Here is an 18,121-nt window from a genome sequence, read left to right as displayed (position 1 = left end):
GTGCAAATTGATAGAAAATCAATTCAAAATGACAATGAAATCCGAGAGGTGCTAATTCTGCAATGCTGCTCAAGAAAATAGGAAAAGAACACGAATTCTGCCAAAATAAAGAAAAACACGCAATCTTGCTTCTGGCTGGACCTCCAAGCCAAAATGCAGTTGCCGGATGAGAATGTGAAATGACGTGGAATAAAAGTAGAAAGGTAGCAGCTCTCGTAAGCTGCTATTGTTTCCTTATTGTAGCAGCTGTTACTGTTTTAGGGCTGGGGGCATTGTTTCTGTTGTTTGATGTATTGTTGAGACCTTATGAGACCTTCTAAGTGACCCAATAACAGTGGCTACATCAAAAAAAGCCATATTCATACTTTCGGCATTGGACCGGAACAAGCTTGCAATGGAGGCTTATGCTGGAAGAGGAATATCATTAAGAAAGTGCCTATGAAGTAAAAATAATTGCTACTTATTTGAAAGGCTTTTCAAAGTAAAGAAGAATGGCGTTTTCCTTTTTGGAATATCGTTTTTCGTTTTGGAGATATTCACGTTTTTGTATTATGCAAATGAGGAGAGTGATGATGTCATAGGTGGTTCCACTAAAACAGCACAACACTCAATCGAGAATAACCCTAGAAATATGAAAAACTTGGCACCAGCAATGTATATCACAAAAGAAACAGAATGACACCAACTAGGTTGTTGCTATGGCAACATTCTTGGCTCCAGTCTCTCTCTGTGAAAAACCAAATATCCCCATTTGCAACCTTTTAAAGTGGGACAGAGAGTCTTGCTCGGAACACACATGGTTTCCATATTGTCTTAACTTTCCCCATTTGATTGTTAGGAGTGGATGATCGTTGGTCCTTTTGTGATGTACATTTCTGGTGCCAAGTTTAAAGAACACTGCTTTAATATTTCTAGAGTTATTCTCGATTGAGTGTTCTGCTGTTTTATTTAGTGGAACCACCTATGACGTCATCACTTTCCTCATTTGCATAATACAAAAACGGAAATATCCCTAAAACGAAAAAAGATATTCCAAAAAGGAAAAAGCGACTCTTCTTTACTTTGAAAAGCCTTTCAAATAAGCAGCAATTATTTTTTTTACTTCATAGACACTTCCTTACTTCATAGGCATATAATTAATGTTATTTGCATTTAAAAGGATCGACTCCCCATGCACATAAGACTAGTTCCAGCCCAATAGCGACAATACGAAAATGGTCTATTTCGACGAATGAATGAATAGCTACTGACGGCTTCAGCGGTTCCCTTTTGGTGTAAGAAACATAGGACACGACTTATTAAAAACCCCGCCGCACATGCCAATTTGGTTTTCATTATTTTTCTCGTTCTTTTATCCTTTTGTTCTCTATGTTTTAAGCTAACTGTGTCTTCTACACCAAGCAAAAGCCCAGTTTCAGTATTAGAGGGTAAATCCTCTTCAAACTCCGAAATAAAATCCTTATGAGGCGGGGGGGGAAGGTCTCATCCACTATCCCGACCGCGCCCTTGTAAGGGGGGGGGTTATCAAATTCGAGGCTCAGGAAATTTGTTAATGTCAATTTTGATTGGATTTCCTAGCCTTGATCATGCACAAAGCCAGATCATATAACTGGCTGCCAGTAACTAATACTGAATCCTTGCAGTCAAACCCAAGTAGACTATGATAGCATACGAGCAACTGCAAATGGTCGCGCTCGGTCATGGACTGTTTAAATGTAAATTTGGCCATATCTTTGCATGCTACTATGAAGTTTTGGTATAGTAAGAACTTGTGACGAAAAATAATCATGATCTTTTTAATGATAGTTTTCTTATAACTTTACACTTGGAAGAGTGGAAAACTTGTATCAACTCACAGAACCCTCATTAATCATAGGGAATCCACTTGCACTAAGTTGGCGCTGTTGTTTAGTTGCGAAAAACTGCACTAGCTCTTTGAACACGCAGACTTTAGGAGACGTAAAACCAAGCAATTTTTAATTACAGTAGACAGTTGAACGAGAGCCCGGCCCTGCAACTATTGTAAAACTTATAAATAAAACAAAAACACTTCTTTGCACTCTTTTTTTTTTTAGCAAAAAAAATTAATACATATATATGTATATATTAGACCCAGTCAAAGAACGCTCTCAGTGTCATACAAGCGATACTTGGCTACTAGATCTGTACACTCTGTGCTGCATCATTTGATTTGACTCAAATTCTCTGGCTTTCTCCCATGCTGGCCGACTAAGAACAAGCTGGCTCGTCGATCTCTTTATAGGCTGGTTGCTGCTAACAAGTTTTACAGCGTTCTCGTTCGTGTTTCCCGACCCAGATGCAGACTTGGGTCTTCCACCATGATACATGACTGGCATACTGCCGTGTCTTGTGAGTGTACCAAATGCGATGGGCAGTTTTCTTGGAAGCGAAAAAGACGATTTGTTGTTCCGTACGACGGCGCTTTGCGTTGGACGAGATCCGTATAAGGCGAACGTTTTTGATCTAGATGTATTTCGCTCTAAAGCGTCCCCGGGAATTTCATTAATAACTGGCATGCTTCCAAACCGATTAAAGGTTCCCTCCGCAAAAGTCTGGGAACGATTGCGCGGAGAGACCGCGGCGGTTGACAACTGTCCGATTTCAATTGTAGCCACGCTCCGCGCGCGCACTCTAATCGGATTACGCGCGGGTTTCCGCTTGGCTTCTTCGTCGCCGGTCTCGTCCCGTTTCACAACGATACTGCCATGGGAGCGATTCACAGAGACAGAAAAAGAGCTGCTCCTCTGTGGTGTCATTGGCGGATACGTCTTCAACATCTGTTGCACGCTCTCTTCCAGCTCTTCGTCGCTTCTTTCCTCATCAGTTAATATGCCAGAATCTTGTTTAGCGTGGTTTATTCTAGGCCCTTCTGGACTGGAGTTTATGACCTCAACTTTAGTTACATAGCCCGGAGCAGGAGCGGGTTTGATTTGCTCTCTGTCTTCTTGTAGGGTCTCCATTTCCCAATTTTCTCGTTCGTTTTTAAGTTCGTCTTTGAGTCCAGAGATGCTGCAACGCATTGCTAACAGCTGTTTGTGTAAATTTCTGTCTTGCGTCTGCATGGCTGCCTATAGAAATAATTATAAAAGAAAAAGCAAATTGACCTTTAATGTTGTATCGATATTATAAACCTAAAGCAGTAACATGAAATATTTGGGCACCCAATGCGGAAGTGAATAGGTCCGCAGTGCGTATAGGCCGAAAAATTATTATTATTACTTTGTATATCGGGCAATTCTATATCGTCTTGCTGTGAAGAAATACTGGTTTTAAGTGGTTTTCAATATAAACCATAAATGTTCTCGAAAAATCACGTGACCTTTATTGTTCTAGCTACTATAATATCTGCAAGATGTTGATGAATATTTCTCGCCATAAGGCCTGCCAATAGAGTTAATTCCTTTCATTACTGACAATATGCCTCCATGCTTATCCTTTTTCAATTACGGAAGCTATATACTGTAGGAGTTTTAAGAAAATTGAAGATATCAATGACTCAGCTGAAGACAAGCTTATGTTAAAATTGAACTTCAAACTGAACAAACAAAAGCATCTCCAGCTTGGCAAAAGTCATTCAAGGAAATTAGAATTAGAATTAATATACAGTGTAAAGTACAGTTCTCCAATCATTAAATCAGTTTTTTCTCACTTCATTATCAGTTGAAACCTCTAGTACTTCGAATCCGTCTATTTTGTTTTTTCTTACGGTGAATCCTTGCAAATTTACTTGTGCCGTTTCATTTTTTTAGCGTCATAAGTCAGTGTTCAATGAGTCACTCCTGAGTAACGTCTACGGAAAAAGACCGTTTCGTCCTTGCTTAATATAGAAATATCAAATCAAAAGTTGAACCAATAAAATTTGTTTTAGCCTTCCGATATTGTCAGGATATTGATCGAGTTGGACTGACAATGGAGTCTATTTTTTCTTTTGTCTTATGAATGAAGGTTAAGTTCTAAATAAAGGTTCGAATTTTGGCCTCTTTGATACTTCACGAATGCAACTTTCTTGACATATCTACATCATTCTTTATTGAAGCAATATAAAATGTCCTTCGTAATCAGCCAATAAAGGAAAACAGAGTTAACCATAAAGTGATATTGTGATGAAGTTGATTTCATGCATGTCAGGAGTTTACGAGCCTGACTTTCACATCATAAAATTTATTGAATTTTAATGACATTTGATTAACACTCGGTGAAGCTCATGACACGAAAGTGAAAGTAAACTATCCGATCGAAATAGTTGACACAAGCGAAAGTTAGGGAAAAGAATTAACTCTCAGTGAAATTTTTGTGTATTACATTTATCAAAGTATATATAGCTTTTCATTTCAATTTTTCTATTTCCATCCCGACATGACGTCACATACTGCCTTCAGTAGCTAACCCTAAAAAACTTGTCACGGCTTTAAAAAGTTTGAAAGTGCTGATCACCCACAAAAGTCTCATAAAGGGCTTCGGTTTGAGAATGATCACTAAACCTAATTTTAGCTGTTTTTCGACTGAAACTGGCGGGTTTTCCTTGAACGCTCGATTAGTACTTATCGACTGAGACGACATTCAAAAAATAGTTCATCATCAAACTTAATTGAGCGTGAGAAAGAGTAACTTCTGGCCTTTAAAACGTCAGAAACTCATTAAATTATATAGTTCAAGGCTTTCAACATTTCCGTCTGAAATTGCTTTATCATCAGCTCTGTTATGTGAATATTGTTCGTTTCCAAATATAGGTGAACGAATAGCTGCATGCAATAATACATCAGTAGTATATATATTTTTAAATTCTTTTTAATGGTATCAGATCATAGGAATCGACTAGAAATTTAGTATATTAATACCGTATTTGAAATCCATATATCAACGATGATTTTATATGAATATGCCGGTATCGAGAAGCCCGGTTACAGAATGTTTTCATACGAAGTAGCGTGCAATTTGTGTCACTCTTGAGTCGCTGCACAGTACGGACACTGACTTGAACCTCAAGCCCAAAATTTCTTCAAAAAACAATTGTGCAGAAACCGCCATCACTACTGCCACCTGCTCCAGAGTGAACCCCAAATGATATTCATGTGCTAAAATGTAAATGACCAACTGTTATGTCTACGTAATATAACCTTTCTGTCATTTCGTGAAATTGGAAATTACAAGCTATTTAAACGTTTACTTAATCCATTATAACCTCTTGATATTTCCGGATGAGTTAGTACATTTCGAGAGAATCGGATAATTCGTGCAAAAAATTGCCTCCATGCTGTTTTTCATTCAAATCATAGTTAACTATGTTCAAATCTACGTCACACAATAACACTATACAAATAGAAAAAAAAAAGAAGTGGTCGGATCAGGGCCAATATATACAGCACAAGATTTTAAATGACATCGACTTAAATGTGATTTCGGGGAAGCCACGTCGAGTGTTCAAAGTACAGTATTATTATTAACAAACATTATATGCGAAAATCGAAGAGTCGCACAGAAATGCAATCATGCACTTCAGTATAGCCTCAAGCCTTTTGCATTCGCGTTTAGTTTACCGATAGTGAACTGAATTTTCTCGTAAGGCTTAAATGGGTCGATCAAAACAATCTGAAAGTTTTGCCAAGATAAAATATATAGTCTCCTTGAAAACTTAAGGCTAATACCGTGTAGAAATGTTGTGGCTCTCCCAATATCTGTATACCGGCTAAATGGCTGAGCTGGCAGCGATTACATATAAATGCTTTCTCCAGTGCAATGAAGCTTAAAAGCAAGGAAAGGTAACAATTTACTTGCGAACTGGATCCACTTTAAGTGTGGGTAACTTTTGCGAACGTGTGAATTTCAGATCACAAACCGCAAAAACACGAAATTAAATTTAACGCGAACATTTAACGCACACGAGTCGAAATTCAAAGTTCATGAACGAGCGATGATTACAAAAAATATCTAGCTGATCATGGTACTTTAATTTACAAACTGAACCTGTAGTTGCATGGTTATAGAATTATTCGACCTACTCAGTTTCGTTTGTAGAACAAAGCTCCATCTTTTTTTGAAGAGAGTAAAAAATGACGACGTTTCATAACATCCTTTCGCTGAAGCAACCAGAAAAGATGATTTTAATAAAGTTCAAGTCATAAACGACTTTGTCCGCCAATCCATCTAGTCGAACTCAAATATCACAAGTTTCGTAACGTAACAATATCATTAAAAGAATTGGCAGCACATTGACTTGAAAAATCGTAGCAGTGAACAAGGTACTGTGAAGCCGCGTAGAACCAAAAATTAGGCGATTTCAGCAACCCGGATTGTATGACAACTGTCAGGATACAAACCTACGCTTATCTTCAAATATAACAGAATCGGCTTTTAAAAATTATAACAAATACTGCACGCAAAATTGAAAATAGAAAGGCTAACATCGATTGCCAATTTCCTATTTTTAACAGGTTTGGACTGTAGAGAATACATGATCGGCGACTGATTGCTATAACAAATCGACACGGTTTGATTTTAGGCATAACGAAAGTGCCCCTGATAGATGAACATTAGAACACCTTGAAAGAATATCTACTTTGTTCAAGAGCATGACAACTCATAACGGGAAAAATGAGACAAAATGTACTTACTAATTCTCTCCTAAGACAAGCCAAAGCGCCGTCCATGTCAAGCTTATCAGTTTTACGAAGTTTGCCGTCCACATTTGGAACCTTGGGACCGGAGGCTGAAGGCCACAGCGATGTCGATTCTGGGACATCCATTTCCAAAGTCGTTTTGCGCTCCTGCTGAAATACCTCCGGCAACTTTAGGCTCTATATTCCACAGTTTATAAAACAAATTCCTTTATAAAGGGATATTGCTCGTTCAGTCCACTCAAAGAAGTAAAACGAAAATAGCTGCGTGGAGCACCTTCACCATGTCAACCAAAAGAGGCCCGGTTCACCTCGAGTCGCGCGCGCGCCGGTAAATAGTCTGTGAATAATAATTCTACCCTATCAGTCTTTTGTTCAGGGAGCTTCTTGTTTTCACAGCGATTTAATTGACCGATATTGTTTGCTATTGAATTGTGGGCGACATAAGTGAGGGCCTCTGCGTCCAACCAACCAATTAGCTAAAAACCTCAACAAAAATATTGTTTACAACAAACGGTTTTCGTTCACCACATGGTACGAAGCTATTGTGTAGGCTCGCCGCTAGCAACCAGACGAGAACAAATTTGCATATCGTACCTCTCGCTTGGTATTGTACCACTTTAATTTTTAATTTTCACTTCATTGGAACAAAGCAGACGACATTCAATGTTATCTCTTTAAGACCATACCCTTAGTAAAGAGTTTTAACGCAATGGAAGCAGAACATTAGAATTGGCAATTATTTTCTTTTCGTTTAGAATAGAATTGGATTGTTTGTATCCTTGAAACCTGTTTCGAGAGTGGTATGTCCAACAATGTTTACAAAAATCAAGCCTCAGTTGAAAGTTATTTGACATTTTTGTCATTCCAAATATTCTTCATTATTTAAAGTACTAGTTTCGACGGCGAAAACCGAAATGAGCAACGTTCAACTGACTAATCGAGCGATTTGCTATCTTCCCAAACTGATTTTCTCCCCTCTTGGTCCATTCCAAAACAAAACCCAGGATTTTTCCGAATGTGCGCGCAACCGCCATTTAGGCACACAATTTGGTTAAAATGTTTGCTTTTGATTCACAGTCAAATAACTTTCTCACTAGGCGCAAATTAATTAGAGTATTAACGCATTTTTGTCCGTCGGTGAACACAGAGAGTGATGTTTAACAAAAATTCTAAACAATCTCCTTTGTATTTCAAATGTTTAGCCCTGTATTGAAGCTAGAAAATCCGAAATTGTTTCAAGACTAATTATTCAAAAATGTAACCGGAAGTTAGCGCTTATCTCTCTTTCCCGCTCTCACTGACTGAATAAACAATTCAACTTTTTGTGAAATTAATCTTTCTAAACGAAAAGTCTAGATCTTTCGGTATAATCATTTGCGTATATTAAGGATAACAGTGAGGTTTCTTTGAGACGTAAAATGATTTTTTGTAGTTCTCTCCGTTGCTCTCAAAGGTTAAGATCTTAATCGAAAGCCACAACAAACAGGAAAACCTTTTGTTCGAGACTAATGAGAAAACAATACAAGTATACAGGTTCTAATCGAATTGCTGTTTAACTGAAGCTGTTTTTGTTTACTTGGATAAACTATTCATTTGTTTCGGAAAAGACCTCTTTTGATGACAGGAAGCTGAAATCATTTGCAAAAGAAATCGAGCCAAGAGTGTGGCCGGAATGGATAACCGATACGGTGGCACACCTTGTGACTTTTATATGTAAAAAATCCGGTCAGTGTAAAACACAGACTGTAGAGGCCTTGCAGACTGCAGACTGCAGACTGATGGTAAAATGCAGACTGAGGGTATAAAAACGCAGACTGCAGACCAGGGGTAAAATGCAGACTGATGTAGATTCCTTCGCAATAACGGCTGCGAAAGAGACTACGCGACAGATTAATCAATTTTGAAAACATGAAGCATTCATGAATTCGCCAAAACATAACAACCCAGATCCGCGCGTGGCGTAAATTGTTTGTAACAATTCTGTGACAATTTCAGAAACAGATCGCCCCTTTCAAATTAAAGTTTACTGAACTTACATTGCAATACATGTAGGAGACTTCAGCCATTTATCAATCTCTTAAGAATTACGAAATCCTGAAAAATACTCCGAATTATTCATATTGAAACTTAGAAAAATTTGACAAGGAAAGCCTTTGTTACAGTGGATCTAGATTTCTCGACACATCCATTCTTCGAACCTCAGCCCAGCGAACCAATTTATTATTAGTCTTTTCCTTCCTCTGATAGTCGCTAGAAGTCAAACGCTGTCATTTTAACCCCTTTTTTTTTTAATAAGTCGAAAGCTGTAATTTTCAACCATTAATTAGTAGTGTGACACAGTAACCATCCAGAGGTAGTCATAAACTTTTGGTATTTTGATATGGCGCCCATACATGTCAGACGCCCCTGTTTGTCAGGTAGCGTTACCAACCTTAGTGCAACTGCCGCCTTCGTTCCAAGCAAACACTTTGCATTTAGCCTCGTAGGCAGTTTTCATGGCATCTTCGCTCGACGTTCGTGGGGGAGGATAGATAACATTAAATGTAACCTTGTATTCCTTTCCTTACACTTCGTCGATGACGTACCGAGGAGAGAAAAGAAGAAGTGATAGAAACTCTACAGGCACCCCTCCCTAACCACGGAGGGAGGCCTGGGGACAAGGCCGGAACCAAACCGTTTTTCGGTCCAAATGTTTCTTGGTTGTCGTCTGTGGCGTTGCTTAGGGAGCTAGCCCCTTGCAAGTCTTGCGAAATAAAGCATTTCTGTTCAAATTTGCGCTGTTTAGTTTTAATGCCAACACATTTGTTCTTATCTTTTCCCGCCGACCTGACTCTGAAAAAAGCTTGAAAGCACCAAGTTTACTTTATGAGCAGAGTCGCTTGCATCTTTCAAAGATATATAACTTATCTAAGAGTGATAGAAGCGGCTTTGTTCGCAGGGTCCACGATATATCATGAAATGCCAGTCAGCGCTAGGGGTTAAACTTGGCAGCATAAAATCGCTTCAATAATGACTCAAAAGGCTATTATGAGAGAGATCGCAGGAAAGCCACTCCTATCAACCGTTTTCATCTGCATTCTACTTGGAAAACGGATTCATTGCTTAGTTCTGTTTGAAGCAAAGTGTTCTGCGAGGACCTTGGTAATCAAGTTAATATAGGAAACGTGCGCGGTGGAGGGCTTATATCTGGGCGCTTTATATAATCTTGATATATTTTTCGTTGACAGACAGATGGGCCCATGACGGTAGCGGGGAGGGGGCGGGGGGGGGGGGGAACTCCCATGTGAAAAGGTCGGGAATTCTTGTCGTCTTTCTTAACGGTGTAAATCAAAGATTCTGGTCTCACTTAGGGTGTTCATGACAAACACCACTATTTTTAGCTGTCAAAGTATCTTTTAGTTCGCACTCGTAGAAACAATACCAAAAGAAACGCTCTTATTTCCGTTTTTAAGTTCGACTTCCGTCGGTCTCTCTATTCCAGTCTACTACCGCGGGCTCCTTTCCTGAACAGCGGCCTGGTATTCTGTTTTAAGTGGTATCTTATAGGTGTCAAATAAAGCCAGAGCCACACCCAGATTGATCTCCTTTAGGGGTTTAATTCAAATTATCCAATGAGCACCCCGACCTTTTCATGAGAGTACCCCTGGGGGCCATGAGCAGGGTGCGGCATTAATGTGTTATATCGACTGATTTATTCAATTTGTGAAGCATCAGTGATGGAAACCACCCCCCCCCAAAAAAAATAATAAATAAATAAATAAATAAATAAATAAGTAAATAAATAAAATAATAACAACAATTTTCTTAGGTATTTCACAGATGACAAGGGCAACATTATGACATTGTACTGGCTAGTTTATTGTTTATCATGTGATTTCATTTTCCAATGACTATGTTTTCACCAACTCTTCTTTTACAACAAGGCCCATTAGTAAAAAAAATATATATATTTTCCAAGCTTCATGCCACTATCCATGTGTTAAAACCCACGGATTAAATTTCTACTTTGGCTTCTGAACTAAGTCCAATTTTACCAGCGAGTTTGTCCATCTTACAAGAGGACAGCAGTGACCCGATTATTTTGGAAAAAAGTCACCATGTGCGTTTCTTTCTTGCAGAGTTCCTAGGCTTTGGTAAACACTCCTGCCTGCACATTCTGAAGGTATTTAAGACGAGCTGGATTGTCATCTGAAGGCCTGTTATGAGGGGTCCACACAGGTTCACCAATGAACAGACGCATTGCTTTTATGTAGTCCTGTGGAGGAAAAGGTAGAGATTAGGAGAAAGTCTACATCAATCTTGTCAGTATCAATCTTAGGTATTGAAAAATGAGTGACCCTTACATTTTTACTTATTTCAATAAACAAATAAATGACAATGACCAAATGAAGTTTTGGTAAAGTTTTGGTCATTGTCTCTATCATTTTTGGATAAGAAAAAGATGTTTTACTCAAAATTAACTATACACTGGAAATGAGTTCTAAATAAGTACTGCCCTTGAATAGATGCTGTATCAAAATGTGCAGTTCCAGAAAATATCCATACTCCCCCCACAGAAGGGATTGAAACTTCTGGGGAAGTGTGGGATTCTCAAAAACCAAAATATTTAAAGAAATGTATGAAGCTGAACTGGAATTTCCAGAAGGGTGGGGAGGTCTTAGAAAAAATCCCTTCCGTGGGGGAGGTATGGATATGTTCTGGAATTGCACAATGTTGAAAAATTCTAAAAAACACTTCGACTTTTTCAAGTGAATAAGTTGACCTGTTGCAAATGTGAGAAAAACTTAATCACATGATCAGATCTGAGACAAATTTATGCCAACAAAGAGATCATAGTCTACATGTATGAACAGACTCCAGCTGGAAGGGTCTGACTGCAGCTAGTAGGGCCAAAAGGGAACTGGCTCAGAGTGAAGTGGTCAAGGGGGGAATGGGGTTGCGATTAGTGTAAGAGCTTTCCACTACTTTCTGCCCTCCTCTCTCTCCTCTTCCCTTTCTTTCCACTTTCTCTTTGCCACATCCTTGACCAAAGACCCTGTTCACAAGCTAAGTGATCACAGAATGCTGACATGATTATCTCACAGCATTGTTGATGGAATAAGGTTCACTTACTTTGTCATCCAAAGTGAAACGGTGATAAATGCCAGCTGGTAGAATGATCAAGTCACCCTTTTCAACAAAAATGCGAATCCACTTATCCTCCTGATTCCTGATGTCAAAGTAGCCACTGCCGTCCAGGATAAATCTGATCTCTTCATCTGTGTGAAGATGCTCTTCAAAAAACGTCTTGAGCTATGGTATCAATATAGAAATACTCATTACTGACTGCCATACGTTTTTGTGTGTGTGCACAGCCCTTGTCAAGTGAATTTTAGTACAAAAGTGTATGTTATAAACTATGTCTTTCATATTTCACCCTATACATTCGAGCTGAAATACTTGTTCCCCAAGCACAGAGTTGTGTGTTTGTGTTTTGAATACCTTTTGCTCATAGTTTGGAAGCTTTTCTGGAGTACATGTGATACAGTCATCATAACTGTAGCCTCGTTCTTCCCGAATCTTTGCCAGTTTGCCTTCCTTCTCATAATTATCAGCATCTATCTACAAAACACAATGTTCATTCATCACAGGTGAGGGGTTTAAGATGGGTGTATTTCACTTTACAAGGACTACCAATCACATGACCTTGCAATTGGTTCTAATCCTTAGGCCTATTAGTTAACAACGACACACTATTGGAGAGTGAGACCTAAAGTTAGGAATGTTAACATAAAATCGGTTCACAGTTTCATGGACAGCCAGACTTCTCTATTACCCTAACTCATACGAGAATGCTTGGGCTATTGCATTGCAAGAATGTACAAGTTTTCACATGGTTGCTTTTCACACTCACACAGCTATCTAAACAAGGGATTATTATTTTCCTACTACCACTTGGGTCAATAAAATAGCTACCCCTTGTTCCCCCTTTGTCCCCATCATTCTTGAGTGGTCCTTTGAGTGATCCTTTGAAAAAATGCGTCCTACATAATTTTAGTCAAATTTCAAAGGCCATGCAATCTCAAGTTTTTGCAACACAATTTAGAGCCCCATTCTCTCTTGCAAAGCCAAGTAAGTCTTGTACACGCAGAAAAGTCTCAAACTTACCATTTACTGCCCTGTCACTTAAATAAATTGAAAGGGTGCATGGAAAAAAGCCCTAAGTGACTCTTGATCTCATGTCAAATTCTGCTCTTTTTGTAGAAGGAAATGAAAAGCAATTTGCTAGGAGAATGTTACAGTCTATCAGATGTCACCTAGGGTCTTTTTCCACTCACCCCTTCAATTTGGTGCTCTCCTTCTCAACCCCCTTTATCCTTTTCCCTTGCCTGAAACTCAAATGTGTGATGAGGGTCATTCAGGGGTAGTCTCTTGATACATGATTAGTTGATTTTATTTTCAGTGAAACGTGAATTAACGAAATTATTTTTCATGATCCGTGATCTGAAGGTTTTGCATCACCCATGAAGAACTTGAATTATTAACCGATATTCGTGATTTCAGCACTCTATTCTACGTGATTTTGAGATGTGAGTCCTTGGAATGGTTAGAGTCATCTGTCAACAGTGATTTAAATATGTGATTTGCAATATCAATGGAGCCTTGGCCTTTCACGGTTTTGCTTTCTTCAAACACTCTTTCTAGTGTAAGAGCACGTCATTAAAAAGAGTACATGACTTGCTTATTTTTGTGATTTGAGAAAATGAAATTTTGATATCTGTGATCCATTATTCACAATCTTTTCAGTTCGTGAACTGTGCCAGAGACCCTCCTGTACGACCCTCTGTGATTTACCTTCCAGTATAATACCCCACAGTTCTTCAAATCTTCCAGTGATACTGGTTCAGGAGGATCAAGCTGATGTGGCAGTCTCTGATCTGTGTCAGAGGAATCCATAAACCACGCTTTCACCATGATAATCACACTGTTCAAAAATTGGGGAAAAAAAAAAGAATACTGTATTTTGTTTAGGTTTAGTTCACAAAAACATGCAGAATGCAGTATTGGAGAAGGTTAGGGGTGATCTTGTTTCACACATGAGTTAACCAAATTCCCATGTTTAAAGTTACTAACAAACATGGATAAACAAGAATCTTTTTAATATTATTTCATTATTATAATAAACACCTGTTAGTGATCCATATTAAGCACCTATTCCCAACATCTTCTATATTTTAAAATGTGATGAAATTTTCGACCAATCGATACCAATTGACAATTGATGTGACCACCGAATCGATAAAAGGTCACACAAATCCTCTTCATCAATTGCTCATCGATTGATATTAATTGGTAACGATTGTAATCGATTATCAATTTCATCGATTGGATACCCTGGTACATTTTGCAGCATCATGGTAAACAAAAGTGCTGATAAATGATTTTCTAAACACAGATGGACCAGTCTATGTGTTCGTGGTTAATAATAAACAATTACTGGATGAGGCTTTTGTGATATCCAGAATAATCAAGGTCGAGGTAGGGGTTATCAGCTGAAGCCTTCCACTTCGCCTGATAACCCTTACCAGCCCGATAACCCTCACCCAGACCTTGATTATTCTGGATATCACAAAAACCGAATCCAACAACTGTTTTATTATACATTGAATGGAAATAAAATGGAAGTCATGTTTTCGCTTCTTCACTGATGGCAAGCAACACAAAGTGCACGACCTTGACATGATTACCCTTAGAAATCATGTACCGCGGTGACATGATTATTGTATAATCTGCAGCTATGACATCACAGGCGCTGATTTCGAAAATTCACTGTACGCTTTCGGCCGATCAGAAAAGAGATAGTGAGTTCAATGTATAATAATGTTTATATGAAACAAATAGAATCTATGAGAGTTATGAATAAAGCTCTGAAAATTGCATATCTAAATTACATCTCGGTCTGAATAACCCATTAAAGTTAAATGAAACGTTAATCGACTCATGTGCGGTGTTTTTTCGCGTTCTTGGGACGTCTGAAGCGTCTTTTCACGAAATTACTTTTAGCTGGATACCGGTAAGACAAGAGAGGGAGACGGTCGCGATTGGCAGCCGCCACGTTGCAAGCCTTGTCTCCCTCTCTTGTCTTGGAGATAGAAAAGTTATGGTTACATTTCTTCTGCCAAGGTTTGAAAATGAGATAAGACGTTTTCTTTACATTCACCGATAATTTGTTACAACGTAGCCAAACGTCAATATTTTTAAGTTCGTTATTTAGTGCAGATCCCTCCAAATCCATCGATCGTTTATGGGCCGATGGATTCTGAGTGTTAAATTGAACTTTGACCTTACGCTCTGGTATAGAAAACAATAAGAAATAATCATAAACAAACATTCTAGAACCACTTGAAATACTCACGTCTCTTTCTAAGCGTGACTTGGAAATTATGCTTCGCAAAAGCTTTGTACGTAACTGCACACGACAATGCACACACACGTCTTGGGTTGAGCCCAGTCCCCACACTCCGTCTCCTTTCCAAAGCCCGTCACAGTGATTTGGGTATCCCTGAGTTTTGGGTACCCCCGTACCCAAATCCCTAGTGTTTTGGGTACCCAAAACACTGAAAGCTTAAAACTGGGGCAAGTGAAATCATCCACAAGTCTGTTCAAAACCCAATTATCTTCTTACTAAGCTTTGTCTCAATAAATTAAAGCATTATTTTACTTGATATAAAGACAGTACGTCGCTGAAAATAGTCGCAATTTAGAACAGACTGTCTGATCCGAGCTGTAACTGACCTCTGTGTATGCTGCCTGCGTGTGAAATAAATTTTGTCTTACAAGTCTACTTGTTTATTTATCGCTCTTTCCTTGACCATCCCTCCCATTAGATTTTGCCGGCGAACAGTTCTCTATGCCATTTAACGAGGTTTTTTTTCCTTTGTTTTGGGAAGAAATCCAAAATAAGTATAAATAAAGTGGACAAGGCTTAAACCTTTGGACAGGGGAAACAAGTAAAAGTAGGATACCCAAATCCCTAGTGATTTGGGTATCCCCTTCTGAAGTGTTGGCTTGCAATCATTTCTTTAATTCAGGGTAGCCAAATCGACCGAAGATAGAAAGGCAAAGCAAACTTGCAAAGTCGAAAGTCAATCAAAAGAGAAAAGGACTAGAAATGCTAAATTGTAAGGGATACCCAAATCCCTAGTGATATGGGTATCCCCTTCTGGAGTGTTTGTTTGTCCTCGTTTCTTTAATTCAGGGTAGCCAAATGAACCGTAGATTAAAAAGGCAAAGCAAACTTTCAAAGACAAAAGGCGTAGAAGGGGGGAAAAGAAAAAAAGAAATGCAAAAAATTAAGGGATACCCAAATCCCTAGTGATATGGGTATCCCCTCCCAGAGTGTTTATTTGTTATTGTTTCTTTAATTCAGGGTAGCCAAATCGACCGAAGATACAAAAACAAAGCAAACTTGCAAAGACGAAAGTCATCCCGATGTGGAAAGGACTAGAAATGCTGAAATGTAAGGGATACCCAAATCCCTAGTGATATGGGTATCCCCTCCCAGTGTGTTTATTTGTTCAAATAAACATATTGGAAGGGGATACCCATATCACTAGGGATTTGGGTATCCCTTACATTTCAGCATTTTGATCTAGTCCTTTCCTTATTAGAATTAATTTCGTCTTTGTAAGTTTGCTTTGCCTTTTAGATTTGGCTACCCTAAATTAAAGAAACAATAAGAAGCAGGCACATTGCAAAGGCAAGTAATAGGAGAGATAATCAAGGAAAGAGCGATAAATAAACAAGTCTGAGACAAGGTTTATTTCAGACCAGACAACATACACAGAGGTCAGTCACAGCTTGAGACCCGCATGTTGCGTGACGGCCGTATCTCAGTGTGCCCGCTCGCATATTGATTTTATTCAATGGCCGAACTATCCGAGGTTTAGAATGCGCCTTTCTTGTTTAAAATGACGTGCATTTCAAAGGTTATCGATAGGCACTAAGCGCATGTTCATACAAGGAGCTTTGGCGCGTGAATACGGTTTTGTATGTCGTTATACTAATGAGGACTAGGATCAGACAGTCTGTTATAAATTGCGACTATTTTCAGCGACGTTATGTGTTTATATCAAGGTTAGGAAAGCTTTTATTTACTGAGACAAAGCTTTGTAAGAATATAACTGGTTTTTGAGCAGAATTATGGATGATTTCACTTGCCCCAGTCTGTGGCATTTAACGCTGTCAGTGTTTTGGGTATCCCTACTGGGGATACCCAAAACACTAGGGATTTGGTTACGGGGGTACCCAAAACACGGGGATACCCAAATCACTGTGACACCGCGTTACCTTATCCAACGGAATGAGCAAGACGGCCACTTTCTACTCCAGGCTCTCCAGGCTCCGGGCTCCGGGCTCCTCCAGGCTCGACTTCCGCCGCTCTCTCGCCGCACCAATCTCTACTCCTGATCTCTACAAAGGTCCCCCCCTTTTTTTGGTTTTTTTTGTTGTTGTTTTCTTGTTTTTGCTTGTATGTTTGTTTGCTTGTTTTTTGTCCCGGTGGACGGTCCGCACATTCACTCTTACTCTGTTATAGGTAAATGCTAGAAAACTAAAAACTAAACATAAAACTAGCAAGAAAAACTGACCGATGCAGGGAATAAATAAAATTGAATTAAGTTAAAATCAAATAAAAATGAACTGAAGAAAATTAAACAAAATAAAAATAAAATGAATATTGAACAGAAGCGAAATAAAAAGTAAAAATTAAAGCAAAAAAAAAATATAGTAAAATGAAATATAATAAAATACAAATGATATTGGAAATCAAATCACAACGCCTTTGATTTTCTATTTCTTTTGGCACATTATTATGAGTGCGTTTCTTTAAGAAAATCCAAGGATTCTTCGGTTCTTTTGACGCACCATGATCCGAGTGAACTTGGATTAATCTGTTTGATAAAGAAAAGCAAACTCCGTTTTCGGATTTAAGAATCCAATCTTGGATTTTCTTAAAGAAACGCACCCTATAAAGTTGACGGGAGCAAGGCAAGCGTGTCGAAGTAAGTTTTTACCTACCGATCGTGACTAAAACATCACACGAGTACATACGAATAACATACGAATGACATACGAGTAATATACGAGTACATACGAGTAACATACAGACACACGTTAACATACAGGTTATATATGGATTTTAAATGTACTTATGTTAAGAGAATAACCCAAATCTGCAAATTTGAAAGAAAGTTAGACTATTTTATCCCTTACTTGAGGAAAGGGAGAAGGGTTCAATTCATTAAATGAAAAAGATTCCCCACCCCCCCCCCCCCCCCCTCCCTCTCCGTAACAGCACACCACACACACACCTAAATTTTACTATCCGATTACTTCGAGGAAAATAATTCTATGAGACATTTGGGCGCGCTAAATCTTGTGTGCAATCATCGCAATCTGCATTTAGTGAACTTGTAAAAAACGTCGTATCATATCTTGTTTGC

General features: G+C 38.7%; 2 protein-coding genes across 3 annotated transcripts; both read right to left on the bottom strand.

The window, feature by feature from the left end:
- Positions 1-1,780: 1,780 nt before the first annotated feature.
- Positions 1,781-7,175, bottom strand: LOC110058729 (uncharacterized). Of its 2 annotated transcripts, none has more exons than XM_020765385.2 (2): positions 6,633-7,175; positions 1,781-3,089 (listed from the first exon to the last, which is right to left on the bottom strand). In XM_020765385.2, exons 1-2 carry the CDS (start codon positions 6,762-6,764, stop codon positions 2,136-2,138), a joined length of 1,086 nt encoding a protein of 361 aa, XP_020621044.1. In that variant the 5' UTR covers positions 6,765-7,175; the 3' UTR covers positions 1,781-2,135. The 2 variants fall into 2 exon arrangements, with proteins under 2 accessions (XP_020621044.1, XP_089128161.1); XM_089272035.1 differs by lacking the exon at positions 6,633-7,175 and adding an exon at positions 3,241-3,593.
- A 3,297-nt stretch (positions 7,176-10,472) lies between these two features.
- LOC110058787 (acireductone dioxygenase-like) lies at positions 10,473-15,145 on the bottom strand. Its single transcript, XM_020765445.2, has 5 exons — positions 15,034-15,145; positions 13,473-13,602; positions 12,120-12,239; positions 11,751-11,930; positions 10,473-10,893 (listed from the first exon to the last, which is right to left on the bottom strand). Exons 2-5 carry the CDS (start codon positions 13,590-13,592, stop codon positions 10,762-10,764), a joined length of 552 nt encoding a protein of 183 aa, XP_020621104.1. The 5' UTR covers positions 13,593-13,602; positions 15,034-15,145; the 3' UTR covers positions 10,473-10,761.
- Positions 15,146-18,121: the final 2,976 nt, after the last annotated feature.

This window comes from Orbicella faveolata, unplaced genomic scaffold (genome assembly GCF_042242905.1).
Source record: "Orbicella faveolata isolate gen_17 unplaced genomic scaffold, um_ofav_v1 contig_34, whole genome shotgun sequence".
Taxonomy (NCBI): Eukaryota; Metazoa; Cnidaria; class Anthozoa; order Scleractinia; family Merulinidae; genus Orbicella; species Orbicella faveolata.
The sequence above is the reverse complement of the archived record's forward strand: the minus strand, read 5'-3'. Positions and strand labels throughout refer to the sequence as shown.